Source organism: Microcaecilia unicolor, chromosome 10 (assembly GCF_901765095.1).
Source record: "Microcaecilia unicolor chromosome 10, aMicUni1.1, whole genome shotgun sequence".
NCBI classification, from domain to species: domain Eukaryota; kingdom Metazoa; phylum Chordata; class Amphibia; order Gymnophiona; family Siphonopidae; genus Microcaecilia; species Microcaecilia unicolor.
In genome coordinates, this window is record NC_044040.1 from 140,340,213 (window position 1) to 140,366,166 (window position 25,954).

The 25,954-nt window shown below is 42.5% G+C and overlaps 1 protein-coding gene across 1 annotated transcript in view; it reads right to left on the reverse strand.

Moving 5' to 3' along the window:
• The window catches only part of AGXT (alanine--glyoxylate and serine--pyruvate aminotransferase), an 88,449-nt gene that overhangs the window by 18,752 nt on the left and 43,743 nt on the right, over nt 1-25,954 (reverse strand). The window contains 3 exon segments of the mRNA XM_030215881.1: nt 12,182-12,266; nt 18,554-18,624; nt 19,180-19,280. Of these exon segments, the coding sequence (XP_030071741.1) occupies nt 12,182-12,266; nt 18,554-18,624; nt 19,180-19,280 (257 nt within the window).

Here is a 25,954-nt window from a genome sequence, read left to right on the forward strand (position 1 = left end):
CTCTATTCAATACTACTACCAATCTGTCTGTATTATGTATTTGAATACCTTAATTGTCTTTAGCTGTTTAGATCTTTTAGTCTGTCCCTATGAACTATTGTGTAATCAGATGTACTATGCTGTCCTAATTTGATTTTCTCTGTTGTTATATCCTTTAGATTGTAAGCTTTTTTGAGCAGGGACTGTCTCTCTTCATGTTTGACTGTACAACGCTGCGTAAGTCTGGTAGTGCTTTAGAAATGTTGAGTAGTAGTAGTAGTAGTTGGTGATTCGATCATTAGGCATATAGATAGCTGGGTGGTTGGTGGATGTGAGGATCACCTGTTGACTTGCCTGCCTGGTGCGAAGGTGGCGGACCTCACGCGTCACCTAGATAGGATTTTAGATAGTGCTGGGGAGGAGACAACTGTCTTGGTACATGTGGGTATCAATGACATAGGAAAATGTGGGAGAGAGGTTCTGGAAGCCAAATTTAGGCTCTTAGGTAGAAAGCTCAAATCCAGATCCTCTAGGGTAGCATTTTTTGAAATGCTACCCGTTCCACGTGCAGGGCCCAAGAGGCAGGCAGAGCTCCGGAGTCTCAATGCATGGATGAGACAATGGTGCAGGGAGGAGGGTTTTAGATTTGTTAGGAACTGGGCAACATTCTGGGGAAAGGGGGGCCTATTCTGAAAAGATGGGCTCCACCTTAACCAGGGTGGGACCAGGCTGCTGGCGTCGTATTTAAAAATGAGATAGAGTAGCTTTTAAACTAGAAACGGGGGGGGGGGGGGGGGGGGGAAGGCCGACAGTCGCTCAAAAGCACATGGTTCGGGATAAGGTATCTTTCAAAGATATCACCAAAGCAGAGAAGATAGGGTATCCTGATAGTGAGGTTGCAAAAGAGGCCATAGTAGATCAAGTGTCCTTAAATAAAAATAAAAATCAGACAAAACATTGCAAATTAATACTGTCAAGTACTAAGCATGATGTAAATAGTAACAATAAACATAGTTTGAAATGTCTATATGCGAATGCCAGGAGCCTAAGAAATAAGATGGGAGAGTTAGACTATATTGCACTAAATGAAAAATTAGATATAATAGACATCTCTGAGACCTGGTGGAAGGAGGCTAACTAATGGGACACTGTCATACTAGGGTACAAATTATATCGTAGTGATAGGGTGGATCGAATTGGTGGATGGGTAGCATTGTATATTAACGAGAGCCTTGAATCAAATAGATTGAAAATTCTGCAGGAAACAAAACACTTCTTGGAATCACTGTGGATTAAAATTCCATGTGTAAAGGGGAAAAGGATAGTGATAGGAGTGTACTACCATCCGCCTGGCCAGGATGAACAGACAGATGCAGAAATGTTAAAGGAAATTAGGGACGCAAACAAACTGGGCAACACAATAATAATGGGTGATTTCAATTACCTAAAAACGCAATAAATTCTACTGAGAATATCCGTGTATTGAAGGTGTTCTATTCCATTCAATCATGAAAATGTGGAGAAAAAAAGACTTCAAAAACCATGGAGAAATCTCTTAAAGAAAAAACTTTTTCAAGTATTTAGAGAAACTCCTCTTCAATCATTAGTCTTCACAAAAAAAAACTCCACTCTTCATTCATGAAATGCTTGTACAAACACCTTTTACAAATACACTAGGGTGGAGTGTATTGTAAAAGGTGTTTGTACAAGCATTTCATGAATGAAGAGTGGAGTTTTTTTGTGAAGACTAGTGATTGAAGAGGAGTTTCTCTAAATACTTGAAAAAGTTTTTTCTTTAAGAGATTTCTTCATGGTTTCTGAAGTCTTTTTTTCTTCACATTTTCATGATTGAATGGAATAGAACACCTTCAATACACGGATATTCTCAGTAGAATTTATTGCGTTTTTAGTTGATTTATATTCTACTTATTCCTTTATTATATATCAGTGTGATTTCAATTACCCCAATATTGACTGGGTAAATGTAACATTGGAACATGCTAGGGAGGTAAAATTCCTTGATGAAATCAAGGACAGCTTTATGGAGCAGCTGGTACAGGAGCCAACAAGAGAAGGAAAAATTCTAGACTGTCCTTAGTGGAGCGCATGATCTGGTGCGGGAGGTAATGGTGCTGGGGCTTCTTGATAACAGTGATCATAATATGATCGGATTTGATATTAGCTTTGAAGTAGAGACTTGCACGGGAACGGGGTTTGCGGGAATCCCGTGGAACCCGCGGGATTCCCGCAGGGACGGAAGCAGTTCCTGTGGGGTTCCCGTGGAGACGGAAGCAGTTCCTGTGGGGTTCCCATGGGGACGGAAGCAGTTCCTGTGGGGTTCCCGTGGAAGTGTATGCTGCACTTTCGCCAGCCTCTCACCTACCGAGTACCAAGTTCTTTGAGTGCTGTCTCCTCCTCCTCCTTGCTTTAACAGCACAGATGTGGAATGCCTCCATTAAGGAGGTGGTATTTATTTATTTATTTATTGTATTTGTACCCCACATTATCCCACCTTTTTGCAGGCTCAATGTGGTTTACAGAGTATGGAAATGAAAACGTCTTTACATGATTTAAAAAGAAAAAAGAAAAGGTAGTAGCATAAGCCTGTTTGTATTTCATTCCTTTACAGCTGGGGAAGTTCAGGTTGAGGAATTTGTGGGCCGATCTTTTGGCATTCCTGGGCGGTAAGTCCACTAGGTTTAGCATATAGAGTGGGGCATCTGCATGAATGATTTTGTGTACAGTTGTGCAGATCTTGAACTCAATTCGTTCCTTGAGCGGGAGCCAGTGCAGTTTCTCTCTGAGGGGTTTCGCACTTTCATATTTAGGTGTTCCAAAAATGAGTCTGGCTGCGGTGTTCTGGGCTGTCTGGAGTTTCTTGATGGTCTGTTCTTTGCAGCCTGTGTACAGAGCGTTACAGTAGTCCAAGTGGCTTATTACTAGTGACTGTACTAGGGTGCGGAAGATGTTTCTTGGGAAGAAAGGTTTTATTCTTTTGAGTTTCCACATCGATTGGAACATTTTTTTTGTCGTGTTCTTCGCGTGGGTGTCGAGAGTGAGGCTTCAGTCAATGGTGACTCCAAGGATTTTCAGATTTTCTGAGATAGGAAGTGTGCAGTAGGGTGTGGTTATTGTAGGGTAGTTGTTTGTATTGTATTGGGAGGTGAGAACTAGACATTGAGTTTTTTCTGCGTTGAGTTTTAGCTTGAATGAGTCCGCCCAAGAGTGCTTAGTCTGGAAACTCTGGTTGATCTCGTTGGTTATTTCATTTAAGTCGCTTTTGAACGGGATATGGATCGTAACATCATCGGCATATATGTAGGGGTTAAGGTTTTGGTTGGCTAGGAGTTTGGCTAGTGGTATCATCATTAGGTTGAAGATAGTTGGTGAGAGGGGGGATCCTTGGGGCACTCCGCATTCTGGTCTCCAAGGTGGTGATCTATCCGTATTCGTTATTACTTGGTAGGATCTAGTGGTGAGGAATCCTTCAAACCATTTGAGAACTGGGCCTCCGATTCTGAAGTACTCTAGTAGGTGTAATAGTATTCCATGATCCACCATGTCGAAGGCACTAGACATATCGAATTGTAGAATGAGTATGTTCTTGCCGGTTGCGATCGTTGTTTTGAATGTGTTCATTGCCGACACTAGTACAATTTCAGTACTACAATTTGATCGAAATCCTGATTGAGACTCATTTAGAATTGAGTGTTTGGTCAGGTATTCCGTGAGTTGTTTCTTCACTATGCCTTCCATCAATTTTGTTGTGAGTGGGATGGAAGCGACTGGTCGGTAGTTGGTTAAGTCCATTGTGCTTTTCTTGGTATCTTTAGGCAGAGGAGTGAGTAAGATATTTCCATTTTCCGTGGGGAAGAGTCCATTTATGAGTCTAACATTTATTTGGTTCGTGAGGTCTTGTTTGAATTGTTTGGGTGCGGATCTTATTAGGTAGGGCAAGTGTCAAGTTTGCATTGAGATTTGGCATATTTACTGAGCCAGTGTGTGAGTTCATTTATTGAGATCAGGTCAAAATTGGTCCATGATCGATCGGATGGGTATTCCCCAGGATTTGGGTCTAAGCATTCAAGGATGCTTGTGTACTCAATGGTATTGCTCGGTATTAGGCGTCGTAACTTTGTAATTTTTTCATTGAAATAGTTCGCTAGGTTGGTTGCCGATGGGGTGTCTGTGCTATTCGAGGTGACCCATGTGGTTTTTAGGAGATTGTTTACAAGTGAAAAGAGTTTGTGCGTGTCCTTGTAGTTTGGCCCTATTATAGTTTTGTAATGCGTTCTTTTGGTATGTCTGATTTTGTATTTGTATTTTCTTTGTACTTGTTTCCACTCTTTGAAATACAAATGGTGACGAAATTCAAAAAGGTATGGGATGAACACAGAGGATCTCTATTTAGAAAATGGAAGTTATAAAAAACCTAAACTTAAATGGCTGCATGTGTGTGGATGTGTCGTGTGACACTTACATGGTGACTCTGGCTGTGATGAACTAGGTCCGATACCGGGAGACCTGTACGGTCTGTGTCTCATATATGGCAATCTGGTTTTGGATGGGCTGGAAAGGATTTAGACAGCAACTTTAGTCGCTGGAACATGAGGACAGTTCTGGACAGACTTTTACGGTCTGTGTCCCGCAAATGAGAAGATGAATAGGCTGGAGTGGGCTTTGAGGGTAACTCCAGCAGTTGGAACATAAGGATAGGGCCAGGCGGACTTCTATGGTCTATGTCCCAGAAACGCCACAGAAAGACCATAATCACGTATATAATATCACAGTCATTGTTGATTTAATCATGAATTGATAATGATTGTGACTATTGGGCAGACTGGATGAACCGATCCGGTTTTTATCTGCTATCATTTACTATTACTATTAATCCTCTCTGCTTCCGGGGCTGATGCACAGACCTCAGCTCTGACATAAGCATGAGCATCAGATGTCACCTGACCTACTGGCGCATGCATGTGGTGATCTCTTAGCACACAGTGCCAGTGAATCAGAGAAGTCTTATATGTGCACACCAGAGTGTTCCAACTTCTGTTCCTTCCTTGCCTGCAGTGCTGCGGCTCAAATCCAGAGACTGAGAGAGCTGACAGGAATTTTGTTTAATGTACCATTAAATTCTTGTGGGTGAGGACAGGTTAAATTCTTGCGGGGACGGGTGGAGACAGGTAAGATTCCCTGTGGGGACGGGCGGGGATGGGTTAGATTCCCTACGGGAATGAATGGGGACAGGTTAGATTCCAGTGGGGATGGGTTGGATTTCTGTCCCCGTGCAACTCTCTACTTTGAAGTAAGTATACATAGGAAATCAAATACGTTAGCGTTTAAAAAAGGAGACTATGTCCCTGTCCTCCCCTCCCTGTCCAGCGATTCTCCTCTCTCCCCTACATGTCCAGCAATTCTCTCTTCCCTGTCCTCCCCTCCCCGTCCAGTGATTCTCCTTTCTCCCCTCCATGTCTAGCAATTCTCTCTTCCCTGCCCTCCCCTCCATGTCCAGCAATTCTCTCTCCCCTGCCCTTCCCTCCCATCCCATCCCATGTCTAGCAATTCTCTCTCCCCTGGAGATGGGCGACCTCGGTTTTCGCCGAAAATGGAAACTGAGGACACCCATCTCAAAAACGGCCAAATCCAAGCCCTTTGGTCGTGGGAGGAGCCAGCATTTGTAGTGCACTGGTCCCCCTCACATGCCAGGACACCAACCGGGCACCCTAGGGAGCACTGCAGTGGACTTCACAAATTGCTCCCAGGTGCATAGCTCCCTTACCTTGGGTGCTGAGCCCCCCAACCCCCCCCCCAAAAGAAAAACCCCACTACCCACAACTGTACACCACTACCATAGCCCTTACGGGTGAAGAGGGGCACCTAGATGTGGGTATAGTGGGTTTCTGGTGGGTTTTGGAGGGCTCACATTTACCACCACAAGTGTAACAGGTAGGGGGGGATGGACCTGCGTCCGCCTGCCTGAAGTGCACTGCACCCACTAAAACTGCTCCAGGGACCTGCATACTGCTGTCAGGGAGCTGGGTATGGCATTTGAGGCTGGCAAAAAAGTATTTTTAAACTTGTTTTTTTATGGTGGGAGGGGGTAGTGACCACTGGGGAAGTAAGGGGAGGTCATCCCCGATTCCCTCCGGTGGTCATCTGGTCAGTTCAGGCACCTTTTTGAGTCTTGGTCGCAAGAAAAAATGGACCAAGTAGAGTCGGCCAAGTGTTCATCAGGTATGCCCTTCTTTTTTCCATTATCGGCTGAGGACGGCCATCTCTTAATCATGCCCCAGTCCCGCCTTCGCTACCCTGCCGACATGCCTCCATGAACTGTGGCTAGCCTTGCGAGAAGGACACCCATCTCCTGATTTGTGTCGAAAGATGGGCATCCTTCTTGTTCAAAAATAAGAGTGGTAATCATCATGGATTTAGTGAAGGGAAATCTTGCCTCACCAATCTACTACATTTCTTTGAAGGGGTGAACAAACATGTGGATAAAGGTGAGCCGGTTGATATTGTGTATCTGGATTTTCAGAAGGCGTTTGACAAAGTACCTCATGAAAGACTCTGGAGGAAATTGGAGAGTCATGGGATAGGAGGTATTGTTCTATTGTGGATTAAAAACTGGTTAAAAGATAGAAAACAGAGAGTAGGTTTAAATGGTCAGTATTCTCAATGGAGAAGGGTAGTTAGTGGGGTTCCCCAGGGGTCTGTGCTCAGACCGCTGCTTTTTAACATATTTATAAATGACCTAGAGATGGGAGTAACTAGTGAGGTAATTAAATTTGCTGATGACACAAAGTTATTCAAAGTCGTTAAATCGCGGGAGGATTGTGAAAAATTACAAGAGGACCGTACGAGACTGGGAGACTGGGCGTCTAAATGGCAGATGATGTTTAATGTGAGCAAGTGCAAAGTGATGCATGTGGTAAAGAGGAACCCGAATTATAGCTACGTCATGCAAGGTTCCACTTAAGGAGTTACGGACCAAGAAAGGGATCTAGGTGTCGTCATTGATGATACGTTGAAACCTTCTGCTCAGTGTGCTGCTGTGGCTAAGAAAGCAAATAGAATGTTAGGTATTATTAGGAAAGGAATGGAAAACAAAAATGAGGATGTTATAATGCCTTTGTATCGCTCCATGGTGAGTCCGCATCTTGAATATTGTGTTCAATTCTGGTCGCCGCATCTCAAAAAAGATATAGTGGAATTAGAAAAGGTGCAGAGAAGGACGACGAAAATGATAAAGAGGATGGGACGACTTCCCTATGAGGAAAGGTTAAAGCGGCTAGGGCTCTTCAGCTTGGAGAAAGGGTGGCTGAGGGGACATATGATAAAGGTCTATAAAATAATTTGTGGAGTTGAACAGGTAGATGTGAAGCGTCTGTTTACGCTTTCCAAAAATACTAGGACTAGGCGGCATGCGATGAAGCTACAATGTAGTAAATTTAAAACGAATCAGAGAAAATCTTTCTTCACTCAACGTGTAATTAAACTCTGGAATTCGTTGCCAGAGAATGTGGTAAAGGCGGTTAGCTTAGCGGAGTTTAAAAAAAGGTTTGGACGGCTTCCTAAAGGAAAAGTCCATAGACCGTTATTGAATGGTCTTGGGGAAAATCCACTGCTATTTCTTGGATAAGCAGTATAAAACGTTTTGTACTTTTTTGGGATCTTGCCAGGTATATTGTGACCTGGATTGGCCACTGTTGGAAACAGGATGCTGGGCTTGATGGACGTTTGGTGTTTCCCAGTATGGCAATACTTATGTACTTCCCCCAGTCAATTGGGTGGATATTCTTAAGTTGCACAAGTCCTTGATTAAATTGGAACTGCACTCAGCTGCCCTTGTGAAATACTGTAATGCTCAAAGGGTCCCTCGGAGTTTACGTATTATTAAGGAACTCCAGTTCCTAGATAATACTGCTTATGTAGAAAAGTGGAATGGTGTCATCACCTGGTGTTTGCTCAACTTAATATTGTCAACAATTGATGTATTACATGCTATTATTCAGGAATAGTCACAAGAACTACAATTGAGGTTATGAAATAATTTGAGGATAAGGTTAACTTTGATAAATATCATTTACAATACCTTGCACAGATAGAAAAATACAGATAAGAACATCTGATTAAGGTAACTAAATTTTGTTGTGATGAGCTAGACTATACAAAAGGGTATGTCTACTCTTGGATGGATAAATCTAGGAAGCCACATCACAATAAATAGGGGAAGGAATGAGTTGGTTTTAATTTATTGTCCAGTGATTCATCTGGTGATCACTTGAGTTCTGATAATAATGCACAAGGTTTAGAACAGCAACCTGTGGTTAAGACCAATAGTAATAAATTATCTGAGTCTTTTTTACATCTTCCTTCAATGCAAATGATGGTTCCAGCTCCCAAATGCCAGTGATCAATCAAAGGGACGAAGCCCAATAGACAAGTCAAGCGCTAATAAATGTTTTTAATATTTCCTCCCGGTCTTTATCTGAGGAGGAAATTTGGTTGTTACATAAGGGCATATCTTTTGTGCATACAGCGCTTTATGGTAAGTTTAATAGCAGGCAATATTTATATCATTTTTTCAGAGCTTTAAGATGACGGGTCTTTTTCCAGGATCATTAGGTTCAATCTGATCCATTATCTTTTCCTCTACAAGGTAAACTTAGATCTACTTGGGTACCTCCTGGGTTGGCTCTCTGTACATCAATGCATTTGAATGATTGATTTTGAGGGACTTAAATAAATTAGAACAACAGAATTTACATATGAAAAATAATTTAACACCATCACAGAGGAACATATTGCATAGGCTTATGAATGATTCATCTTTAGTCAATAAAAGGGCAGATAAGGATGGAACATTTTCACAATTATTGAATACACAATTCTTATCAAATGTTGGAGAATGATCTCACTAATAGTTTACAACAACAAATACAATTTTTGTCTCATGACAATCAACATGGGATCATTACCATTAAAGAATTTTGTTTTTTATTCAAATAGTATCCTGCAATTCCACATATTTACATTGTTCCCAAAATTCATAAATTGGTTACTTGTCCCCCTGGGTGCCCTGTAGTGTCTTGTCAAGGTTCAATTTTGGAAACCTTGTCTCAATATGTAAGGACTTCACAACATTTTTTGGATAGTTTATCTCAAACTTGACTTGAAAGTATGTTGGCCACTTTGGATGTAAAAGCCTTATATACACACGTGTCACAGGACCAGACAATTACGTTTTCTCATCATTAATTATCTCAAGCGTCTTTATCTGGGGACAAGTTAACGTTTTTGATATGGATTACTGAAATGTTTGTTACTCAAAACTACTTTATGTTTGTACAAAGATTATACTTACAGGTGAAGGGAGTAGCTATGGGAGCGACAATAGCTCTATCCATAGCATGTTTATATATGTATATAAATATATACAAAAGTTTGTATATACTTATCATGAACATTCATTAGTACTGTTATGGAGATGGTACATTAACAATTATATAGTGGTTTGGAAGGGAACACATGAACAACTGATGTTATTCATTACATATTTAAATGGAGTGGATAACAGCATTTCTTTTGATTCTCATATATCTCAGGTTTATATAACATTTTTGGATATTAAGGTTTCTGTATCTGAATTCAATGTATTTTCTACCACAGTATAATGTAAGGAATCTGATTGTAACACATTATTACATTGATTTTTGAAACAATATTTCAGTTGGCAAGTTTTTGCATTTTCGGAGATTATGTTCTACAGAACAGAAGTTTCGGCTTCATGTACATCAGGCCTATAGGTGAGTTAAATACACTCACAGGGTATGGCTGTCTTTTCCTTATCAACCTAAAAAGAAAAATGAAGTGATCTGTGTACTTCCCTATTCACAATATTCGCATGAATTGGTCAGTTCTTGGTATACAATCTTCTTTGCAAAATTATCCTAAAATTGTTTTATTATGTCATCGCAATCTGGGTGAAATGTTGGCTAGTGCTCCTACATTATTGGATTTGAATCTGGGTCACTTTAAATATAGCCGTTGTATCTATTGTGAATATGTGTGGGAAACTGCTGTGATTTCAATACCACATAGTTCAAAGTTTTTTCATTTTAGACAGCATACCGACTGCAAAAGCAATCAGGTGGTTTATATAACTAAATGTCCATGTGAACTATATTATAGTGGGCAAACATGAAAGAGCATAAAATTCTGCATAGCAGAGCATTGTGGTCTGCACACCCATAAGCAGGAAGTCCCCTTAATTTTACATTGGGAACAATATGGTCATCAGTTGAGTGATCTTCGGTTTGCAGTTCTGCTGTGTATTCAAGTGCCACGAGGTGGAGATATATCTAGAAGACTGTTACTAAAGGAATAGTGGTTTATTTATTTGTGGAATACTATAGCTCCATTGGGTTTAAACAAAGAAGTGGAATGGATTATTTGATGACTTCCTGTCAATGAGGGAATGCATGCACACACCAGTAATTTTTTTCTTTAAATCCCAGCACATTGATCTGAGGGCGGGTTTGTTTGTTATCCTGAGTGATTTGTGTTGGTGATCTTCTCCCAGTAAGTGACCACAGACAATTTATTTAATTTTGTGTTTTGAGTTTACTTGATTATGTTATTTTTGTTTTTTATTCTAAATATCTTTTTTTAAATATGTAAATATACAGTCCATTCTAGTGCACCTTTGATATGTTCAGTTGTAGATTCCTTACTTCCAGAAGAAGCGTAAAGCAAAACCGGATCTGAGTTGAAGCAAGGTTATCCTGAGGGAAGGTTATCCTTTTCAGCATTTCATATATTTCTTTTAATGATCGCCAGAGGTTTAAGCTGGTGGCAACTCTTTATGAGGGTTATGAAGGTTTAATCTTAAACTGGATGTGGACTCTCTTGCAATTTGGAATGTCATCACTGCCCTCACTGGAGTATTAAAACACCAGATAAGTGATTCATCTTTATTTAATGAAATTTTTGACTGTGAGATGCTACGGAAAGACTGTGATTCATTTCGAGTTCATGTGCCAATTATATTGATTGAAGTGACTTTGTAGTATATTTACTGAATGAGAGTTAACTAACAACAGTTTATTTATTTCCATAACAGTATTACCTGGGCAAGTCCAGCAGTGGAGTGACTGATCACTATTTGGTGGTTGATTTGGAACATTGTTGTGCGATGATGGTTCCATATCCAATTGTCACTTGTTATACATTATTGGTGATTATACTGGTGAACTGAGCACATTATATTATATTATAAATTGGTTTATATGTTTTCTATATATGTATATGAGATTAAGATGTATTTATATATATTTAGTTAAGATGGTACTTTATTATTATTATCTTTACTTCACAGTATGCCTGGTACTTAATTTTGGATTTGGATTTAGATTACACCTTTCTCGATAGCTTAAGGCAAGTTAAATTTGGGTACAATAGGTATTTTCCTATTCCTGGAGGTCTTACAATTTAAGTTTTGTACCTCAGGTAGTTGAAGGTTAAGTGAGTTGTCCAAGATTTCAAGGAGCAGCAGTAGGATTTGAATTCTGGCTTTCCTGGTGCTCAGTTTGCTGCTCGTACCATTAGGTACTGCTGTACCTATTTGGCAACTCAACAGTAAACTAAAAGCTAGCAGAGATGAAGTCTGGTGGCCATTTGACAACCTACCAAAAACATTGATGGGGGTGTTAAAATATTATCCACCTGGGTGTCAAATATGCTATGTATGTTACTGCATTTGTGTATTTGAAATTTGACAGCAATATATTTTAGCTCTCGATCAGTCTGGATGGATGAAAACCAGGTGTGAACAATTGTCATTTTTTCTATCTATGGCAACCAATTCCAATTTCACTTCATGAGCCACAAACAGTCCTGGCTTTCAAGACTACAGATGTATGCAAATTAACACTAGTCAGAGATCAAATATAAGTAATATTACTAGATATTAATTGTACATATCCTGAAACCAAATCACTTGGTGGTAGATGAGGACCTCCATGGCAACATTTAGTTTGTGGTATGGTGAGAGTTTCAGAATCTCACCTTCATCTACAATATAACATCTCTCCTCTAAATTGTGGGTCTCATACTAGGTTTCAGACCTCCTCCCATTCCTATTCCCATAGCCCTTTCCTAAGTCAACAGCTAGGAAGGAATCCTGTGAGAATTCTCTTACCTGGCTCTGTCACTGAATGAAATGGGGGCGGTGCCAGGTGGTGAATTGAGCACTTTTTGAGATCCAGAATATAAGATATCAATACCTAGCAGGAAAGATGGACATTCATATAATAATACATTTGTAATAATATCATCATGCTAAAACCTGCCAAAAATGTGCTGTCATTCTACAAATGTTTTCCAAACTTCCAAACTGCCTTCAGTAGCAAGGTTTAGAGATCATCACACAAATGTCCCCTAATTCTCATAGGAAATATACTGAAAAATAATCCAGACAGAGGCATGAAACACTTTTTCTATAGACACAAAATAGGACGAAAAAAAGCCTCTTTAATACAGCAAGCCCTGCATAGTTTATTAAATCTCTTTGTGTAAGAAGACAACATAGTAGGCTTCATAGTCAAAAAAATAAATAGCTCCTAAATTTAAACCTAAGTTAGTTGCTTAAATCTGTCTCCTATTTTCACCCAAACTTAGGAACCTAAGGGGTAGATATTCAAAGCAATTTAAACAGCCAGGGGAGACTATTGGCTGTTGAATCATTTGTCTGGGACTAATTGGTAATATTCAGCAGCACTTAACAGGACAGTGTGGCTGAATATTGCCTCTTAATGGCCAACTCATAACCAACAAGGTTAGGGGTGGGTTGGGGGCAAAGTTTGGGCAGAGCAGTCACCTAGCTGGTTAGCAGTGATATTCAGACCACTAATCAGCTAGGAACCCACATAAAGTTAGGACAGAAAAAAAAGCTGTCCTAACTTTATGCAGAGAAGGTAACTGGGCACAGGTCTGAATATCAGCCGGTGTCTGGTTATCCTTTGAGTAACAGCTCCGGTCCCCCCCCCCCCCCCATCCTGATCCCCCTCTCATCCTCTGGAACAGAACACATCCCCCTCCACCCCCAAAGATAGAGTAATATAGGTCTAGGCCCCTCCCCCCCCCCCCGAGTCCCCTCAGACCTACCTTGATAAATCCCTGGTGATCCAGTGGTAAATGGGCAGGAGTGATATCTACTTGCTCCTATTCACATCAAAAGCTGCTTCAAAATGGCTCCATGGCCAGGATAATGTAATATAATTAGCCCCAGATATTCAGTGTCAGTGTCCTAACATGGCCTGGTACTGAATATTCAGGGAAATTCTGACCATAGCAGTAGCATTTTAAAAAATGCTGACCACTGCAGGTTGAATACCGCCCAATAAAAGTCCTATTTTTCATAGAAAAGACAAGATGTTCACAAATTTTCAGGTATTTTACAAAAATCTCACTGAATGTGGAACCTTTTTGTAAAATACATACTAGGATATGCAGGAATATGTGTGTATGCCATTTGAAAAAAGAAAGGCAATTCTATAATTACACGTCTGCAGTTACATACCCCAAGTACCACTTATGCATACAGGTATGCTAAGCACTCTTCTATAAGGGTGCATGTAAGTGACATAACATGTAACTTCAAAGGGGCATATAAGTGGTTGAGGCTTGGATGGGATGTGGGAGGAATTCCATTATGCATGCCCTAAACACATTTACATGTGGCTGGTGTATCTGCGAGAACATAAATTACATGCACATTGATGACAACTTATGCTAGTATTCTATAATGGAATCTGGATATCCAATCCTTCAAGGAGGCACCCATTTATAGAACTGTCATCACAATCTGCAAAGAAAGAGTGGCTTGATTTGGGATGTTATATGTGTAAGTGGCATTTGTTAGCCTCTTTGCCAGTGACTGTCTCTCCAGATATCAATTCTTCAGAAATTCCCCACTGCCTTCATTCTCATCTATCTCCCTTTTCTCCATCATGCTATCCCTTAGCTGCTCAGGGCTCTTCCTCCTGGTACTCTTTTCAACCCCAGACTTTAACTTCACTCTCAAAAACACTTGTATCTATGAGGGTTACTTGTCTTTTGGATCCTTTCCCCACTCCTTGGTTAAAGATTCCTGAACTTGGCCTTCTGCCAAGAATTCTGACCCTTATTAATACAAGCTTTTCTTCTGGTCAAGTGCTTCTCCTTTAGAAAACTGCTGTTATTCATCCAATCCTGAAGAATCCTTCCCTGGACCCATCAGTTCCAGCTAATTTCTGTTTGGTATCGAATCTGTGTTTTCTATCAAAGCTCCTTCAGAAAATTGTTCTCTTCCAGCTGTCTGATTTTGTGGAGCAGTCCCTGATTTCAGAACCCACTTTAGTACAGAAACAGTCCAGACAGCTCTGTTAAATGAAATTTATTCCCACTTAGACAAACATAACATTGTACTAGCTGTATCACTGGATCTCTCCTCTGCCTTTGATCTGGTTAACCATTCACCCTTCTCTCGGGATATTTGATACAGTATTAGCTTGGTTCTCCTCATTTCTTACTGGTTGTTCTTATAAAGTCCAAACCCCTTCCTCTGTGTCTCCACCACGATCCCTAGCTTGTGGAGTTCCCCAAGGATCTATTCTATCTCCTCTTCTTTTCGACCTATTCTTGAGTCCTCTTGCTGCGCTCATTCATTCCTGCTATTTCTATACAGATAACATATTGCTGATTTCCCCTACAAATCCTTATTCTCCCAATATTGGTCCTCTCCAAGACTTTCTTGCTGTGATCTCGCATTGACTTTCTATTCATAAACTTCTTCTAAATAAACAAAAATTGGTTGCCTGCTGGTTTACAGGGGGATTCTCGAGCCCAAATCTTACTCTGAACCACTGGTGTACCGATGGTGGGGCAGTGGGGGTGGTCTGCCCCTGGAACACACTGCAAGGGGGTGCAGGGAGCAGCTGTGCAACTGTCGGCTCTGCCGGTTCCCTGCTCCCTCTAATGGTACTTCCTGTTCTGGGGCAGGGAGCCCCAGCACCTCAACGAGGTAAGAACAATGTGGTGGAGGGTGGAGGTGATGCGCCAGAGGGGGAGGTGATGTGCTCAGGGGGTGATGCGCCATGGGGGTGCGCAGTGGCGATCTGCCCCGGGAGGCAGCCAACCTAGGAATACCACTGCTCTGAACCACTGCTATAAGACTCCTATTTCACACCCAGCATTTTGATCGTGTTTCTCTCCTGCTCCAGGGTCATCACTGGCTCCCTGTCGAACAGCGAATCATTTACAAAACACTGATGCTTACTTTTATGGATCTGTGGGTTGATCTTTCTGCATAACTATTTTCCCTTATAATTCCATACTCCCTTTCCCACTCTCTCTATTCCCTGAACAATCATCACTTGGTCCTATCGGGTCCAAAACAGGCAACTTTGGAGACAACTAGGCACCAAGCTTTCTTTTTTGCTGCTCCATTTCTTTAGAATTTGTTACCTTTAACTAACCATGCTGAGCAATCTTTCAAACAATTTAAAATTGCCTTTGGGGGTGTGTGTCAAGATGGCGTCCTGAACACGTTTGCTGCCCGATCGGAGCTTCCTGCTGGTGTTTCCTCTCTTGATTTGCTTTTCCTAATGCCTCATGGCGTTGGCCAAAACATCTTCCCCAATCTAGCAGACGATTGATTGCTGTGCGATGAGTCTTCTGCAAACCGGAATGGTTGATCCCGAGCTGAGAGCCGAAGGAGGAGCATCTTTTCTCTTGGGGCCAGAGACATCACTATCACCACCGGATCTTAATCCTCCTCCGTGTCCTGTGTTCTATGGGCGAAGTGCAGAGGGCCCAACCGAATCGGAAGTTGATGGTGTTGGGGCCTTGTTCGGCAGTGCACCAGCCTAGACCATAGGAGAAGTGATCGGTGAGCTTTTAGCTCCCACGGAGATTTCACTGGAGTCTATTTGGAGAGCTATTCAGGCTTTAACAACATTAGTCTCAAAATCTGCACAGGAAACTACTCTTCTCGTGAGTAAAGTTGAAACTTTAACTAATTCATTAGAAAAAGTTAAGCTAGATTCCACGAACCAAATACTATTAATGCAACAAGAAGTTAAAGATTTAAAATCTACTACTGAAATGCTAATTAAAGACAAAACTTTGACTTCTAGGAAAATTGAGCAAATAGAGAACTACAACAGGCGATTGAATTTAAGGATTTTGAATTTTCCTATTACAACAGGAATAACTTCAACTGATTTCTTTAAAAAATATCTGCTGAACATTCTACAATATCCTGCTACAGCTATTCCCCCGTTAAATAAAACTTATTATTTACCTTTACCTTTACAGTCTTGGGTAGATCCTAAAGGAATAGGGAATTTGCCCTTGAATCCTCTGTTAGAAATCCAAGATATATCGGCTTTACTGGAAGAATCATTATCCGAAGTGACCCAACGATGGACTTTAATTGTTTCATTCGTATTTGAGCAAGATTTAAATTCTGTATTAAAATTATACTTTAAGAATTCTTTAAAAACCTTTTGTGGATAGAGAATTTGGGTTTTCCCAGATGTAACAAAGACTACACATGATATACGGAAGCAATTTCTAGCTCTCAGAGAAGAGACAAAGGCGATGGGCGCAACATTTTTATTAGCCTATCCATGCAAATGCCTAATATGATATTTGGGGAATAAATATGTCTTCTTTATACCTGAACAACTTTGTACATTTTTGGATATGAAAAAGCTTTCCAATAAACCGAAGGAATGAGAGATAAACTATTGATTAAGTATAGATTAAGTGGGAACTATGGACAGGCCATATAATTATAACTTTTTCTTCTCTTTATTTTGGATCTCCTCATCTGTAAAACAAGCCCTCTCCCTCTCCATTCATTTATTTGTGGTCTAAGGAAGTGGTTGACTGTGGGTTAACAATCTTTCAGTTAAATTTTCTATTGTTTCTTGTTATGGACACACTCTTTCTCTCTATTTCTTTTTTTGCAAGTTAATGCTTGTAAAATGATAAAATAAAGAAAATTAAAATTGCCTTTTAGACCCGGGTCTTCACACTTGCATTCAACTGTGCATAGGGGGATTGTAGTGTTAAATCATTGGGTTATAAGCCCTTTGTCATCCCTCTCCCCAATTCCGTGCTCCTTTTATGTCCCTCCCCTATTTAGTATTTTTCCTGCCCCTTTTTTTCCCATCTGTGTACTTATCTGTGTGGCTGTCTCATATGTATGGAATTTTTCTTTCCTATCAAATCATTGTAGATCTTTTCCTGTGCTTTTGTTTGTAATTTTTAGATTGTGAACCGCCTTGGTCTGCCAGTTAGTGAAGGCGGTATAGCAACTGTGCAGAAATAAATAAATAACAATTTTATATCTTATACACGTTAAGTTCGAGCAAGGTCATGTATAAGTGGCAGATTGTCAAAATACTCATAAGTCAGGAGCCAATTAGGAAGCCAAGTTCTAAGCCTCAAAATTTTGACATTTGTCCCCTCACTCACTCTTTGAAACCCCAGGTCAAAACAAGTAGTTAGTTCACATTTGCTTCTACATGTACTTCTCTTGAGAATGAGGAGCACACATTTATTTTAAAAGTCTGCCCATACCACACCTACATGTACAGATTTATGCATACTGCAGATTTATGTGTGTAAGCAGCAGCAGCTTTTTTAAACTCACTACCTACACATGTATGCTCATGTACATGTATAAATTGGCTTTTAACACATGTAAATGCTATATAACACTGCTAAAATACCCTCCTACGTTTTCAAATGAAAACTCACCTAAAATCAAGATTTTAAAGTTATGTTCTTAAATTTAGGACTGCCATTGATACCTAGTGCTGAAAATCACTGCCAGGCTTCTATATTCTGCTCCCCCTCTCCCCAGTCCACACCTGCTGATACCCAGTTTTTAGACTCCTAAATTTAGGAGTGTAGTAAAACTAAGTACATCTTTAAATAAGCCAATCTAGGTATCTAACTTGTAAGTTAAGAGCCTAAACCCCCTTGACTATCAGTCTTAATATGTATTCCATTAATATTTTTTCCACTGATTTTCCCATCTTTTTTCTATAAAAGTAAAATTTTGATTCTGTAGGTGTAGTAGAATAGGTACATGGTAAATCAAACTGATTGACAGATGAGAGAAAGATGACATCAGCCAATCAGCAGTCACTTCTGTGGTCAGGCCATGTCCACCCTCCACTACTACTACTACTACTACTACTATTTGACATTTCTATAGCGCTACTAGGGTTACGCAGCGCTGTACAATATAACATAGAAGGACAGTCCCTGCTCGAAGAGCTTACAATCTAATGGATACCTCATCCTTTCCCATAGAAATGAATTGGGTAGATTCCACTTAAACCACCCACCCAGGAATTATTCTAATCATTTTCTAAGTATTTGTACGCTGTTTCTACTTTGACAGCAGACACTGTCAAAATTTAATTTACACTGGTTATCTCAGACAATCAGAGTCTGGTATTGGTGTCTGCACCACACATGTAAAATGTAAAAGAAGAGAACAATTGCTTCTTACCCTGCTGGTCCATAAATATTGGAACTCCCCCTAATGATGCCACAGAGTCCACCAGCAGCAAACAGTTATACCTGAAACCAAGAAGAGAAGGTGAAGCAGAAACGGAAACCTTCTATGAAAGACTTCATCTCAAGAGAACAAGATTTCAATCCTTTCCTCTGATTAGTTCTTTTTTTGTCTATTTTTTCTAGTCTTCGAAACATCTTGTTTCCTTCAGTTCCTAGATTGTTCTTTTTCATAGCCTTCCTTTATCTCTTTCTTTCCCTCACTCTCTCGTCTTTCCTTTCTACTTTTTGTTCCCTCTTTGCTTTTCTCTCTTTCTTTTCCTCCTCTTTTCCCATTTTCACATAGCTGGCCCATCCAAGATGTCACAGTGGTACTAGATTAGAGTCCCTGATGATGAATTTCCATTTTCAAACTGTTCCCTCTCTTTATGTGTATGTAGGGGGTTATAGAGCCCAGCTGCCTCGCCTTTTCTGCAGGTTCCATAAGACATGGAGAGGAAGAGATGATAGAAGAGATGTACTGTTTTACCCTTTCCCACCATCCATTATTCCTTTTTTTGGTTGCATCCTGATTGAAAGTTTTCATGAAATATTCTTAATGCAGGGTTTGTTCACACTTACCTGTGACAGAGATCCCCCAATCCATCCAGTGGTTGTGCCACCCCACTTGATGACTCCCCATGAGTGATGAAGAAAAGGCAAGGCTTGTGTTCTGCCAGGCCCTAAAGAGAAGGAGAGTGAAAACTGAGACAGAGGAACAAAGAGAGATACATAAAGGTCAGTAGGAGAGGCAAGCTGATAGCCTGATGAAAGGATTATACACTGCCATGCAGGAAACCTGGGCATAGTTTTCAAATTTTGCTCATTGGACTGGTAGAGGTGGAGAAGCTGTAGAGGTAACATCTACAATCCCTAAGGGGAAGGAATTTCTGTCATTGCTCAACAACATGTGTACCAGAATCTGATGGGAGATTCAGATTACAGTTCCTCACTCAATGCTGTCACTGTGATGACTGCATTTTAGAGGGAAAAATAAGGGAAAAAAAACTTTGAATGAGGGTGCAATAGCCCTAATTGGGGTTGGTTCTAATTGAGCAGGTCAAAAGCAGTAGGAGAAATGACTTTGGCTGTTTTGTTACATGCAAAGAAAATGCTAGGAAAAAGGGGCCAAATGTTTCTTTCTTTTTAATGGATTTAAAATGTAAACTATAAAATTATATCTCTATATATAAAACAGTGGCGTAGCTACGTGGGGCCTGAGGGGCCTGGGCCCCCGTAGATTTTCTCCTGGACCCCTCTCCCGACAACCCTCTCCCCCCGCAAACCCTCCCCCACCGTCGCCTACCTTTGGTTTTGCTGGCGGGGGACCCCAATCCCCTCCAGCTGACATCCTCTTCATTCTTCTGTTGCATGCTGAGTTGACATCCTGCACGTTGTACGAGCAGGACGTCAGACTCAGAGAACAGACGTCAGCATGCAACAGAAGAACGAAGACTTTTTTTACTGTCTGCAGGACGAAGAGGACGTCGGCTGGTGGGGATTGGGGTCCCCCACCAGCAAAACCAAAGGTAGGCGACGGCGGGGGAGGGTTCGCAGGGTGGGGGGGTCGAGAGGGCGGGAGGTTGTCAAAAGTGGTGGCGGGTCGGCAATGGGGGGGTTGGCAATGGCGGGGGGTCTGCAGCGCCGGGGGAGGGGGCTAAAATGTGCCCCCTCACCTCGGGTGCTGGACCCCCCTCCCACCAAAGTCTGGCTACGCCCCTGATATAAAAGGCACCTCCAATGTTTGAATGAAGCCTGAAGCCGGAAACTTGAGGCGGGCGAGATATCCGGTTTGGCCATGAGTGTCTGCCCGCTCTCGCATCACAATGTGATGACGTCGAGGGCGGAGCAAAGACACTCAACGAATCAAGGAAGCCTATTGGTTAATCTCTGTTTCCACTCCCCAACGCAGCCGTCATTCCCATACACTCAAAACCAAACAAAATCGCCACTGCACCCCGTCCCCCCACCCACACTCCCCCTCACCCACCCTCCTGCAGCTGCTCGCTCACCCTTCCATCACACCCCCCTCACCTCTCCCACTCTGGCCATGCACCAGGACGATTACTACACACTCAAAACCAAGCACCCCTACAAGCTGCTGATACACATTGTCGTTTTCAATCACAACCAAACAAAATCGCCACTGCACCCTGTCCCCCCGCCCACACTCCCCCTCACCCACCCTCCTGCAGCCGCTCGCTCAGCTTTCCGCCGCACCCCACTCTCCTCTCCCACTGTGGCCATGCACCAGGACGATTACTACACACAAGTGGAACTGACCCAATCAACTACAATGTAAGCAAGGAGGCCCATTGGTTAATCTCTATTTCCACTCCCCAACACAGCCGTCATTCCCATACACTCAAAACCAAGTACACCTACAAGCTGCTGATACACATTGCTGTTTTTTTCCCCTTCTTCCATCTGAAACACGTCTAAAGCTGTTTCTACTGGATAAACTACACCTTAACAGGTAAAGGACAAAAGGTTTTTCTTTTTGGTTTCTTACCGCACACCTTAATTTATTTGAAAGCTATACATCTGTACATATGAATATCATGAAATCTAAACTCAATATCACTCAAACACTTTATCCAGCCATTGCCTGTCAATGTGTGTCACTGAAAGAGTATGAGGGAGCTCCAGCTGCCTGTGTATCAGGACAGGACTTAGCTGCTGGACGCCAGAAGCAGTGTCTCCTTAGGTTGACAGCAAATAGCAACCCCCACCCCCCCCCCCCCACCAAGCACCTTGGAGGGAGGGCGGAAGGGAAGGGACAGGACCATGGAACTGGGAGGGAGGGGGAGGGACCCTTGAACTGGTAGGGGGACCCTGGAACCAGGGGCGTATCTGGACTCCGGCGGTAGGGGGGGCCAGAGCCAGAGGGAGGGGGCACATTTTAGCGCCCCCCCCCGCCCCCCCCACCGCCGCCGCCGAGCCCCCACCGCCACCAATAACTTAGTCTCTCCACCCCCCTCCCGCCGCCAACCCTCCCCCGCTGCCGTTCTTACTTTTGCTGGCGGGGGACCCCAACCCCCGCCAGCCGAGGTCTGCTTCCACCTGCCGCTGCCTTCAAAACTTCTTCTTCAGCCGGCGGGGGACCCCAAACCCCCGCCAGCCGCCCCGCGCTGTTTAAAATTCATCTTCGGCCTCCGTGGCCGTGCTGCTGGGATAGGCGGCGCTGTTGAAATCCACTTCGGAGTCTGACGTCGCAGCACGTACAACGTACAACGACGTCAGACTCCGAAGTGGATTTCAACAGCGCCGCCTATCCCAGCAGCACGGCCACGGAGGCCGAAGATGAATTTTAAACAGCGCGGGGCGGCTGGCGGGGGTTTGGGGTCCCCCGCCGGCTGAAGAAGAAGTTGTGAAGGCAGCGGCAGGTGGAAGCAGACCTCGGCTGGCGGGGGTTGGGGTCCCCCGCCAGCAAAAGTAAGAACGGCAGCGGGGGAGGGTTGATGGCGGTAGGGGGGGCCAGGGCAAAATCTGCGGGGGCCCAGGCCCCTGAGGCCCCACGCAGATACGCCCCTGCCTGGAACTGGGAGGTGGACTATGGAACTGGGAGGGAGGGAGGGAAGGTGACTCTGGAACTGGGAGGGTGGGGACCCAGAAACTCTGAGGGAGGGTGGGGGGGACCCTGAAACTGGAAGGGACCCTGGAACTCGGAGGGAGGGGGGTGACCCTGGAACTCAGAGGGGGGGTGACCCTGGAACTCGGAGGGAGGGAGGGAGGGAGGGGGGATGATCCTGGAACTCAGAGGGAGGGATGGAGGGGGGATGACGTTTAATGTGAGCAAGTGCAAGGTGATGCATGTGGGAAAAAAGAATCCAAATTACAGCTATGTCATGCAAGGTTCCACGTTAGGAGTTACGGACCAAGAAAGGGATCTGGGTGTCGTCGTCGATAATACACTGAAACCTTCTGCTCAGTATGCAGCTGCAGCTAGGAAAGCAAATAGAATGTTGGGTATTATTAGGAAAGGTATGGAAAACAGGTGTGAGGATGTTATAATGCCGTTGTATCGCTCCATGGTGCAACCACACCTTGAGTATTGTGTTCAATTCTGGTCACCGCATCTCAAGAAAGATGTAGCAGAATTGGAAAAGGTGTAGCGAAGGGCGACTAAAATGATAGCGGGGATGGGACGACTTCCCTATGAAGAAAGACTAAGGAGGCTAGGGCTTTTCAGCTTGGAGAAGAGACGGCTGAGGGGAGACATGATAGAGGTATATAAAATAATGAGTGGAGTGGAACAGGTGGATGTGAAGCGTCTGTTCACGCTTTCCAAAAATACTAGGACTAGGGGGCATGCGATGAAACTACAGTGTAGTAAATTTAAAACAAATCAGAGAAAAAATTTTCTTCACCCAACGCATAATTAAACTCTGGAATTCGTTGCCGGAGAACGTGGTGAAGGCGGTTAGTTTAGCAGAGTTTAAAAAGGGGTTAGATGGTTTCCCAAAGGACAAGTCCATAAACCACTACTAAATGGACTTGGGAAAAATCCACAATTCCAGGAATAACATGTATAGAATGTTTGTACGTTTGGGAAGCTCACCAGGTGCCCTTGGCCTGGATTGGCCACTGTCATGGACAGGATGCTGGGCTCGATGGACCCTTGGTCTTTTCCCAGTGTGGCATGGTGTCATGGTGGGGCTGGGGCAGACTTGAAACAAATAAGATGATAGTCTCCCCTAAAATAAATTGTATACTCAGTATGATTCCTGCTCTTTTCCACACATCATTTTGGGGCCCTTTTACTAAGGCATGTCCAACGCATGTCATTTTGGAAAAAACGCCTGGCTACTGCGTCCCAGGCAGTAATTCCATTTTTTACATGTGTCTGATAAGTGCGGCAGAAAATATTTTTTATTTTCTACCACATGGTGCTAACCAGTCAGTAATCGGATGTGTATGAGCGCTGACGATTACCACCCGCTTAACATGTGAGACCTTACCGCTAAGTCAATGGGTGGTGGTAAGGTCTTCACAGTGCAAAATTAACATCTTCCATCCTTTGCTGGCATTGTCACACACAGCCAGGAACTCTAGCTCACATGATTTTTGAATGCTCACAAATTCAGCCATTTTGGCATTCTATTTTGTGTATTATATAACAAATATTCAAAATCAATATCCCTTTGTCTCTGCCATTAACACTTTAAAATCCTGTTCTTCAAATATTGATCTACCAGACCACCACAAACCCCTCTTTGATATACTTATTACTGTCGCACAACAAATGATCTTAGCTAACTGGAAATCTTCTTCATTACTAAATGATCATTTTCGGTGGCAGTCTGTTTTATTATATCACAAATATGATGGCATCTCCTGGACTTGAAACCAAGCTGAGCCCTGACTGAAGGGCCCCTCCACCACAGCCATGAGGATCTAACTCCCTGCTCCTGGAGTCAGTGGCACCCATGACCCATGCCTGGAAATGCAAGGGATGCTAGCCTGAGTGGGGCTCAACAACAGCAAACAGACATTGAGGGGGCTATTTCAATAGTTTCCCCTGGGGTGAGCATTACCGTGGCAAGTTCTAGTGAGGGGAAAGGAGGAGTTTCCAAAGAAGTTTTGAAAAGTGTTTCCCTTCAACATGTCTCAGTGGTGGCAATACCAGAATTTTTGCAGAGGAAACCCGAAGAAGTGACTGGATTCCTTATAGTCTTTAATTTTGGATTTGGGTAAGACTCTTTTCCCTCAAATTCATGCTCTTTTGCAAAAAATTAATCAGTTTGAAACAAAAGTGGATAAGACTGATATTGAGTCGAAGGTGTTAACCACTCATATAGATCAAATAAATATTTTATTGACTCTAAAAATTTGCAATCTCATATTGTGAAGGATATGACTAGTCTGAGAAATAAATGTGAAGGTTTTGGAAAATTATGCCAGGAATAACAGTCTTTGTTTTCTGAATTATCCTTGGTTGTTTACAGTAGCACCCAGGGATATGGTGAAACATTATATGAATGGAGGAGTCCCGGAGGACACGTTTCCCCCAATATCACAAGTGTCTTATTTGCCTGAAAAATCTGTGGGACAACAGTAGTCTGCTTTGGATTGCTCAGTGGTGTTGGAATCTTTAGATTCAGAGGTGCCCATAGTGGCTGTTTGATAGCCTTTGTGGGTTTAGCTCCTTATAAAACATGGCTAATGAAAATGTACTTTAAAAATAGAGAAAAGATGTTCATGGGCTTTAAGATTCAATTATTTCTTGATGTTTCTAGGGATACCCAATGCAGATGTATGCAGATGGGCGAGAGCGGGCGGAAGAGACAGGACCCGGAGGGGGAGAAAGCTGCCCAACTTGGTATGGATGGCTGGAGGGGGTGGGCAGAGGAGAAGAGAGTCGCTGCTGGGTATAGATGGATGGTGGGGCGGGCAGGGGGGAGAGGAGGGTTGCTGGATATGGGCAGATGGAGGTGAGGGAAGACTGGAAGGAGATGCACATGGATGGAGGGGAGGGAAGAGAGGAGAAATCTGGACATAGATGGAGTGGAGGGCAGGGAAGAGAGGAGAAATGTTAGGCAGGAATGGAGGGAAGGAAAGACAAAGGAGATGCACAAGGATGGAGGGAAAGGGAGAGAGGAGAAATGCTGGATATGGATGGAGGGAAAATTGCTGAATTTAAGGGCTGGATCAGAACTGGAGAAAGGATAGGGACAGGGCTACAGATGGTAGGCAGGACACATAAGGACACAGGAGGATGGGGACGTGTTGAGAGAAAAAAATATCAAATGGAAAGAAGACACTGCATAAAACAGAAAACACTGGGACCAAAGCGAATAGAAAAACTAAATGATCAGACAACAAAGGTAGAAAAAATTATTTTATTCAGAATTTATTAATTGGAATATATCAGCTTTTGGAAATGTGCATCTGTGATATTTTGCACGTAAGTTTCAATTTTTCTAGTATTGCTGCATGCTGAGTCTGACTTCTTGAGGTAACTTTCCACAGTTCAGTATTTTGCCCTCGTATCTGTTGTGTCATGTGTTTTTCATGTGTGATCAAGGTGCAGTATTCTGCTAGTGTGTAGTATTTGCAGCCCTTTTTGCTTTTTTTCACTAGGTTGTGTACTAGTGTTTTAGAGCTTGGTGTAATTACAGTGCTGCCTTTCCACGCATAAGGTTGTAGCTCATCCTGTCCTTGCAATTAGTTCTGTTATGGTTTGGTAAGGTTATGAGTGTGTTTTTGCACAAATTTGTGCATAGTGTTTTGCAGTTGAGCGATTGTGGTTAGTATATGCTTTGAGCAATCACTTCATTCTTTGTCATATGATACATATCTAATATCTAAATTTAATTAAAAGTCTATCTCTAATATAGCTGATTTATGGAAACAT